Here is a 9,656-nt window from a genome sequence, read left to right as displayed (position 1 = left end):
TATTTTTCTAAGTTAACCTTTACTCTTTTGTTCCCTTATTCTTCCTTTCCATTTCAGATTTCTAGACTTGGATCTTGCTTCTGTTATCATTATGTCCTTGTGTATTTTCTTCTTTATCATAGCTAAGAATTATGGAGAGATGAGATAGGACTAGAGGATTGTTTCCCTGCTTTCCCCTACAGACATGGCAATGGTCTGCTGGTCAGAATGAGCTATAAACCAGACTCCCTTTCTCTTCTTTCACTTGTTGACTTCTAAACTTTCTATTAAACATACCCCATATCTTTCCATTCTTCTCCATTTTTTTCTTGGTTGTTTTCATAATGCAAAGGAGAACATCCACAACACGCTGTGATGCATGACTGCTCTGAATGAGTTCCCTCCCCTTTGTTAGGTTTGAAAATTAAGCACGAGCACACTAACTGCTACAGGCAGCTGCATTTCACTGACTTGACTACCAGCATTACTATGCAATCTTTACATTTGTAAATAAATGAAACATTCACAAATTAGATCTAACACAATGTATAAAAAGTGTCTTTAGTTTCATGGTAGATGATGGAGACTCAGGAACTCTGAATTTTGCCCTTAACTTGCCATTTCTTTTTTAAGTAGATCTGGGTAAATTGCTCATCTCTCTAGGCTTCAGCATCTTCTCTATTGTCCTATGCTGCCAAGCATATCTGAATTCCTCAAATGAAAGGCAGGACCAAAGTGAAAGGTATTTGAGTATCTACCTTACAAAGGTGTCATGATTTGAGGCTTAATCAGTGTAAGACCCTCAGATGAAAAATTGCTCTGCATCAGTATTCTGATTAGATTTGATCAAGCAGATTTTTAAAATTACATGGCTCATACAGAAATCAGTGATCCAAGTAAGAATTTGAAATTTTGCACCAAAACCAGGCACAGTTTCTGTTAAAAGTACGACAAAATTAATTTTGAATATAGTAATATATTCTGGAGTTGATGTGGGAGAGGGTACCTGTGGCCTCATCCATTGTTGCTGGGCTCCAGAGCCCTCATTCGCACTATCCCACACTCCAGAAGCTGTTTTGGCACTCCCAATACTGTCCCAACACCAGCTCCTACACCAGCTCATCTAGTGTCACATATCAAAACGCTTTCAGATTGCTGTCTGACTGACAGCATGGTAACAGAGATAGAAGGAGGATGTTGGCCAGAAAGGGCCTCCAGTCTTCTCTGTTGCTTTGCCAGGGTGCTGTCTGCACTTGCACTGGCAGCAGGGGTGGAATCAGGCAACAGAGGCCCAGATTTGGTAGCACTGTTATGACAGAGTTGACCTTGCAAGAATCAAGTTAGTTCAAGTCATAACTAAGAGTGACAGTGATAAAACAGAAGGGGGGATGTTTTCATGTGAAGTTGATACCAAGACCAGCCCCACTGCACTCCATCATGAACAGCCCTGCGAAAAGGCCCCTGTGCCCAAAGCGCAACCTGAGCTCTTCTGGGGCTGAGAGGAATGCAGGGGGGCAGCTGCTGTCTCGGGGTCCCGTGTCCCCCGTGTGTCCCTGCGTGTCCATCTCTATGTCCCCTCGTGTCCCTTCGTGTCCCCGTGTCCCCAGGAGCTCCTGGGAGGCACCAGGTGGTCTCCTCATACCTGGCTATGGCGCCCAAGCCACCCCTGGTGGGCCCGTACCTCTCTGTGACGGGGCCCTCATGAGGCCTAAGATGGTGGCTGGAGCGCTGCTGGGGCTGAGCTGCGCTCAGGGGCTTCGCCTGCCAGCTGGGGGGTGGTGGTGGGGTGGTGGTAATGGTGGAGCCTTCTGAAGCCAGCAAGGCTTAGGTCCTCTCTGTTCAGTTTTGGGCTCCTCACTACAAGAAGACATCGAGGCCCTGGAGCGTGCCCAGAGAAGGGCTACGAAGCTGGTGAGGGGTGTGGAGCACAAGTCCTGTGAGGAGCGGCTGAGGGCACTGGGGTTGTTTAGTCTGGAGAAGAGGAGGCTCAGGGGAGACCTTATTGCTCTCTGTAACTACCTGAAAGGAAGGTGTGAGGAGCTGGGGGTAAGCCTCTTCTCACAAATAACTACTGATAGGAGTAGAGGGAATGGACTTAACTTGTGCCAGGGGAGGTTTAGGTTAGAAATTAGGAGACACTTCTTTTCAGAAAGAGTGGTCAGACACTGGAACGGGTTGCCCAGGGAAGTGGTGGCATCACCATCCCTGGAGGTGTTCAAGGAGAGGCTGGACATGGTGCTTAGGGACATGGTTTAGTGGGTGACATTGGTAGTAGGGGGATGGTTGGACCAGATGATCTTGAAGGTCTTTTCCAACCTTAATGATTCTCTGATTGTCTCTCTGAAAACTGTGCTCCTTGCTGCTTGAGACACATGGAAGTCCAGCCTCTGTGCAGACAGACCAACCTTGGGCAAGCATCAGGAGCTGGCTGGAGCCACCAAATAGGACAAAGAAACCCAACATCCTCTGAAATCACATGGCACTATGCACTTTTTTGCTCCCTCATGGCATGCCAGCAGTGCAAGCCAGATGTTGCAGAAGTGTTTGCAGGGTGCTTTTTGGCAGAATGAGACATGTCTCGTCAAGGATGCTCCTTAGTATGGGGGTGGTCAGTTCCTATAGGTGTTGATTAAGGTGTTTTCCTGTTATAGTCAAGTACCACCAAGGACTAGAAGGCATGGAAAGTCACAGAATTTGGCCCCGTGGACGCTGAGAATGTGGAAACACAGAGCAATCATTTTAGCAGTGCTAACAATCTCATTCCTTGTATTATAGCTATTTTACATCTCTGATACTTTATCAGAGCTATGCTTCACATGTGCTGTTGTGTACGCTATGGGATTTTCATACAAAAACAATTCTTCACTCTCTAGAGTGGCTTTCATAATGAAAAAAAGAGACCTGAAACCTGAAAACTGCTTTTACCTGCCTCAAACCTGTTTTAAAGAAGACTGAGGAAAAGGGAATTGCAAGAAGATTTCGTAAAAGGTGAGAAGGTGGCCACCAAAGTTGATATATACTGGTGCAACTTGAAGAACTGGATTGGTTTTGTTTTTTATGAACTTCTCAGTTAACATGTCAAGCCACTTGGGCTCTACTTATACTTCTTGTGCACAAGAGCTGCTTCTAAGCTGGTATTTTTCTTTTCTTCCTTTCTTTTTTCAAAGGCAAATCACAAACTTTTAAAGACAATAATCACCACTGATTTTTCAAATGTCTTCCTCCCACCTCTCACTCATGTTTTCTGAAAACTGTCTCAGCTGAAGGCATTCTGGATATTTTGTATATAATGTAAGCGTAATATCATTTTAATGAATGTTTGTACAGTACTGGTCCTTTAGTTAAATTATGTAAAAACAGGTGCATTGGACATGGATAATAGGAAAATAAATTTGTTTCCGAAGCCTAATTGCTATGCTGATGACTATAATAACAATACTGTCAGCCATTTGCTGATTGTTTTGAGTGGGATCATTTCTGCAGTGAAGAAATATTGGAAACACAGATTCCAACTATTATTCCACTGCAATTCGTTAGGTTTGTTTGTTTATTTATTCATTCAGTCCAAATATTTGTGTCTCATTTACTTTGATCCAAGTCAGCTAAATCTGCAGATACTTGCTGAAACCCTGGTCAGTAAACTTTCTTCTGTGCTAAGATTGGCCACAGTTGATCTTTAGCCCAAGTCTGTGTTTAGTCCATTTTCTACTTGCATCCTGCACTTTGTTTGAAACACCTTACAACCCAAAGACACTCTCTGCCACACACAGTTCATCTAGTTTGGATGGACTTTGCTATCAGTTATCCTCATGTGCTGATACTGAGCAATGCAGAATAACTCCTGACAAACAAGACTGTTCTACCAGGGCTCATCCCTTAATCAAGCAAAGTCATCAGAAAGCCTGCATTCAACTTCAACGTGCTTTGGCTCAGATTTGCAGTGCCTGGTGTGTAAAGGTACTCAGGTGCCTAAGGGAGCAAGAAGCACCTTGTGGATTTCCCAGCTGTCATAAAAAATGTGGCCCAAATCCCAGATAATTCACTGACGGCAGCTGCATTTAGCAGCGTTGTAACTGGCAGCATAGGTTACATTCGTGTTTAATCCTTGGTTTAAAAAAAATGTCGCAATGAGTACCAACACAAATGACAAGACCCATATGCATATATGTATCTCCTGAAGTAATACCTTTAATTTAACAGCATCCAGTTAAACTAACTGAACTAAACTTACAGAAACACAAGGCTGGACATTGCATTTGGTGGTTGCTTAAGGCTCAGGGACAATTTCAACAACATAAGACTTCCATTTTGCAGAACGCACCACTGAATGCTGAGCCAAAATAGCATGTACTGTTTCATTGTCATGATGTTAACAACCACCCAAGACTAAAGTTTACTCACTCCGTATTAACAATGTATTAAATTACCAGGTGTCTCGAGCATTGCTCTAGTTGACAGTATTCTGTACTATTAGTGCTAAGGATTTTCTCCCAAAGGAACTATTTTACACATATGTTGGAAATGGAAAATGGTATTTCAGCTCAGCAAAAACTCATTGTTACGATGCACAGTCTATTATTAATGGATTACATTTTTAATCCACTCTGTCACATAAATACAAAATCTATGGTTTGATAGGATTAAGCATATATCAAAGAGTTTTTTTTTTATTATTAGTGCTTTTGAAACACAGTGCTATTTTCTACAGAAGAAAAAAAAAATATACTAGTAATTGTTTTAACTCCTTCAAAAAAATGTTTACTTTGGACAGTAAAGCCAGGCAGTTGCTGTTTTCCCAATAGATCAGTGACTCACTCATACTCCCATTAACTTCAGCGGGAACAGGAGCGTGCCCCAAGAAAATAAATTGTAAAAAAACAAACCTATATTCTGTCAGCCCAATAGACATTAAAGGAATTAATTACAAATCTCAGTATTGAGGACGTTTTAAATGACATAGCACATAAAGATATATTTAATAATTATATTGACAATTTCTAATCACACTTAAATTCCTGTAAAGTTATCAAAACATTTGAGTAATCTGAGCTTGAGATGTTTTCTATTTACTCAGAATTCAAAGAGCTCCTTTCAAGTGAAAGGTAGAAACAGCTTTGAAGAGAAATGACAAAGTAGTGAGGGAAACCCAAAACAAATCATGCTTCTGATTTCAGTATTACACCCATGTTACCTTCCGCATTTCTCATATTTCTTACAGACTTTTAACAACACATTCAGAATTGACACGAGAGCAGAAGAGTCATCAAATAATTTTTTTGAACATTATTGTGAGCATAAATTGTAAAATGACGATGTAAGTTTTGGCTGTTTGAAAGGCGCAGTTCTATAGCTCACCTTTTAGTCACTGCACCGTGCCATTGGAAATTATTTGCCACATTCACAAAGATTTCCTCATCCTTGCTCCCACTGACAGAAAACATACTATTTGTTATTTTGATGCAAATGAGGGAACAGTTAGTCATTGGCTTTAAAAACAAGGTGCTTGGGCATTATTTACTTCTCTAATCCTGCAAAGCAATCCATGTATTTGTTTGATCCTGACAAATTGAACTCAATATTATCATGCTCAAAACAAAACATACACCTAGTGCACCATTATTCTGGCCTACAAGCCCTCTTCTCTTCTCTCTTTGCTTGCGTTTGGATCATATTTAGAGTTTGACTTTTCAATCTTTTCTCCCATCCACAATCCCACTGGCTTTAACAGGCTTGTCCATATCAATAAAGAAGGCAGGATTAGGCCCTTAACACGTAATGGAGCCCGAGCTGTTGCCAAACCGGCACATACTAGAAGATAAAAAACAAGAGAAAAACAACTTTGAACTAGATTAGGTGGTCACCTCAAGGTAATTCTATACAATGCCTCTCCAGATTTTGAGGGGTCTCCAGGCTCTACAGCAATAAAATTACTGAATATACCTACTAATCAGTACTCAGCACTGCTTTTAAATGTACAAGAAAGCAGAAAAAACAAAAAACAAACAAAAAAACAAAACAAACAAAAAACCCAAACAAACAAACAAAAAAAAAAAAAACAAAAAAAAAACCAGCCCTGAATTGGAAACAGAAAGCGGCTTTAAAAGGAAGACAAAAAGATTCTTGATCTTAAAAGTAGCATTTTTTGTACTCTGCTTAGTAAAATGCTCATTGAGAGAAATCTCCTCAGAAAACAAAGGATGGCAGAGCTTGATGAGCTCCAAATATAGAAAGTAAAATACTTTTTAAACTGATTGTGTGGCATGACTTAGAAATAAGAAGAGTAGTACTGGTAATGTGGAAAGACAGAAGGATGGTGTGAATTGAAGGCACTGCTTTAGACCTCAAGTGAAACATCCTTACCCCATTTTACTGGAAACAAGTGCAGTACACGAGGAAAAAAAAAAAAAGCACAGGCTGTGCTCATTTAAACCTTCCCTGTGCCACGGTGAGCGTGCTTAGTTTTTAGTCATCGTGAAAATCGTTTTGAGAAGAGCAAACATATTTGCAGAATAAACAGCTTGTCTTTGATTTCCAGGACTTTGGGGGAAGTTCCTGTCTAAAAGTTCGCATCGTCACATGGCGAAGCAAGTCAGAGCTCTCATCACTTTGGATTTCACTAGGAGAAAGTCCCCGGGGGACGGCCGCATGCCGTGCATTATTCACCCTGGTGGGTGCCGGACAGACAGCGGGCTCGCTTCAGACGCCGGCTGGGGCTGCAGGCTGCTCACACGGCGCGGTGCGAGCCGAGGGAAGGCACCGGGTGCCTGCAGGGCGCTTATTTCCCCCTTCCTCCCTTCCCCTCTCCCAGCCCTCCGCCGCACCGCCGTCTGGCCGTAGCAGCTGAACCAAAAAGCAGCGCTCAGCACCCAGCTCGTCGCTTTCCGCAGAAGCGGCGGACGAACCGAAGCAGCGAGCAGAGCGCAGGAAGGAGAGCTCCCTTTCCCCCGTACCCACCTCGGCAGCACCTCCCCGCCCGGCCTGGGGGGTCTGGGAGCCGAACCCACCCCTCTCCTCCCCGGGGGGGCCGGCTCGGGGAGGCGCCGAGGCCGGGCTCCTCCTCCCGGCCTCCGCTCTCAGTCCTGGAGCGCCGCTCGGCTGCCGCCACCTGCCCCGCCGCCGAGCCGCTCGCTGCTCCGAGCCCTCCTCGGCTCCCGGGACTCCGCCGAGCCTCCGCCGCCGGCCTCCCAGCCTCGCCGCGGCTCAACCTGCCTCCGCGCTGGGCGGCGGGAGGGAAGAAGGCCGCCTCCTCCTCCTCCTCCTCCTCCTCCTGCTGCCGGTCCCGCGGCGGGCAGGCGGGATGATGGAGCCCCGCGCCTCCCGCAGCCTCCGCCCGCTGCTCAGCCTCCTCCTGCTGCTCGGAGCCCTCTGCCTGCCGCCAGGTGAGACGCTAACTCGGACGGCCGCTAGCTCGGGGGGCAGCCCGGCTCTTCTCCCCTCTCCCAGACCCCTTCTCCGCCCCAAAAACCTCCGAGGGGAGGCAGCGGTCGGGAGCCTCCCGGAGGCTCGCTCGAGGGGACCGCGACCTCCCCTCCGGGGGTCGCTCGGGGAGCGTCTTGGTGGCGAGGCGTCCGTCGGCTGTATTTATTTTATTTTATTTTTATTTTGTAAATGCCGAGAGTGTGAAAGTCTGAGGGAGAGAAGCCGCGAAGTGAGGAGTTCTGCATTCGCCGTAGAGAGCCGGCTGGGTTATTCCTGTAGAAAGAGCGTCAGCCCGTGGTAGCGCTCTGCATTGCTCTAGAGGGGTGCCTCTGCCTGGATGTGCCGGCTGTTGCGAGGGCTCGGGCTTTGCACAAGGCTTGGAGTTGGCTTTTTTTTTTTTTTTGTCTCGCTCCCGGCCCCTGCCGTGGTACTACGTGCTCTCCGGCTAGCCGTGTGCAGGCAGCGTGTCCTCACCGCACCGCAGAACAGCCCTTTAGGAGCCCTTTTCCTCCACCGCTGTAATTGCGTTTATTTAGTGCGAGCTTTGGGTAAGTAGGAAACCAGCTATGCCAGCGTAGCGAGGCTGCCAAAGCTTTAATTTCCTATTAGAATAGTTTTAAGTAAAAGCTCCAAACAGACCCAGAAGCAATAGGAGAAGCGTAAGCGATACGTCGAGCTGTTGTGCTGGGTTTTTGCCTTGGCGTTGCAGCACATAATCACCGTAAGACTTACATATGTAAGTCTCAGTGGCAGAGTACAGTGAATGCCGATTTATGTGATGTAGAGAAACTCTTCGGGAAGGATTGTGCGTTTCATGAAATTTTGAAGTCATGCGGAGCATCCAGAGAGATAAGCACCTCAGCTGAGAAGCAAGACGTGTCCCCTGTAGAGAGTTTTGTCCCACTTTCCTCCAACGTAAATAAGAAATGATCCTACCGACTGTGTGGCTGTCTACATTTCCCTGCTGAAGGAAATCTGAATCATAAAAATACTTTACCTCAAGGGTTGCATTGATAGAGGTCTATAAAAAATGGAACTTGACCAGCTATTACATAAATAGGTTAGAGATAAACCGTTTCTCTAGGCAAACCTAGCTCTCTCTGCCCTTCATTTCTTCCTTGCCCTCTCAATGAGAAGCTCGGGGTAACTGCTCACAATGCAGGCAGATAAACAGGGGCAGAAAACAGCCCCACCCCAGCTTAGAAAACTTTCCCAGCCATACTGCAAATGCTGGGAAAACTGATTTGAGCCTCTAGTTCTCGATTTATTGTGCTGAGGACAAAAGATACTTAAAAAACACAGTATCTTTCAAAAGATTTTGGTATTACTCTGTATTTCATATCTCTTTCTCCTTGCTATCTCAGCTGTTTCATTCTGATTTGCTGTCATTCACCACAAATTCTGGATATATTACTCTCTCACTACGGTTGGCTTTTTGGCAGTTCCATTTCAGGTTTGCATATGGAAAGCAATAGGTAAGATATTAAAAGCATATTAAAAGTTGACATGCATCAAGTGTAGGTTTCTCCAGCAATACTTAGGCTGGTTGGGAATTCCTGTGAGAAACATTGAGGTTTTCATCTCAGAATATACTGCCTAGGTAGTTCTCCATTTAAAAAGAGAGAGGTGGTCCAAATCCTGGTTTGGTGCCAGGAGTCTAACTGTAGGTCAGACTAAATAAGAATACCAATTAAAATCTCAGGCTCTTCTGGAGAAGACGACTGTATGTGGGAAAAGTCAACTCTTAATCAAGAGCTAACCACAATCTCTGTGATGCTTCCTCCTCCCTCCTGCTTTCTAGTGGATGATAATTATAAGGATGAGCCTCTCGTTTCGTGTCCTGTTACTAAAGATTGGTTGCATACTACTGTATTGTGTAATGGTAGTAAGACTGCAGTATGTAGTCTTCTCATTTGCAGGATGCTTACTGTGTTCTCACTCCTGGCTCTTTTTTTTTTTTTTTTCCTCCTGGTATATCTGGCATGATGTTGATCTAAGGAAACCGGTTTTCTGTACTAAGATCTGGAGTTCACATGACTTTTCTGACACTGGGGTGAGGAAACCTCCATATGGTGTTTGGTACATATTTATTTTGATACGCTGTTTCTGTAGTCCAGTACACAAACAGACTTGTTTTTAAGTGAGCTAGGAGTTGTTAAATCATTTGTTTTGGGAAGTGTTTGACTTGTTTATAAAACCTTTTGTTTCTTCTTTTGGTAAGAATATACTAGAAAAGTCTTGCAACATATGTTCTTTTC

General features: G+C 44.6%; 1 protein-coding gene across 9 annotated transcripts in view; it reads left to right on the top strand.

Annotated features, from left to right (window-relative positions):
* The first annotated feature begins 7,227 nt into the window (after positions 1-7,227).
* ALCAM (activated leukocyte cell adhesion molecule) overlaps positions 7,228-9,656 on the top strand; it is a 118,502-nt gene continuing 116,073 nt past the window's right edge. For 5 of the 9 annotated variants that reach the window (XM_080576539.1, XM_080576547.1, XM_080576540.1 and 2 more), the window contains exon 1: positions 7,228-7,358. In XM_080576539.1, the coding sequence (XP_080432665.1) occupies positions 7,277-7,358 (82 nt within the window). In that variant the 5' untranslated portion in view covers positions 7,228-7,276. Of the gene's footprint in view, positions 7,359-7,385; positions 7,947-9,656 lie in introns of those variants that run through there. The other 4 variants (XM_080576542.1, XM_080576538.1, XM_080576544.1 and 1 more) reach the window with 4 other exon arrangements.

This window comes from Anser brachyrhynchus (assembly GCF_964034855.1).
Source record: "Anser brachyrhynchus genome assembly, chromosome: 1".
Classification (NCBI taxonomy): Eukaryota; Metazoa; Chordata; class Aves; order Anseriformes; family Anatidae; genus Anser; species Anser brachyrhynchus.
The sequence above is the reverse complement of the archived record's forward strand: the minus strand, read 5'-3'. Positions and strand labels throughout refer to the sequence as shown.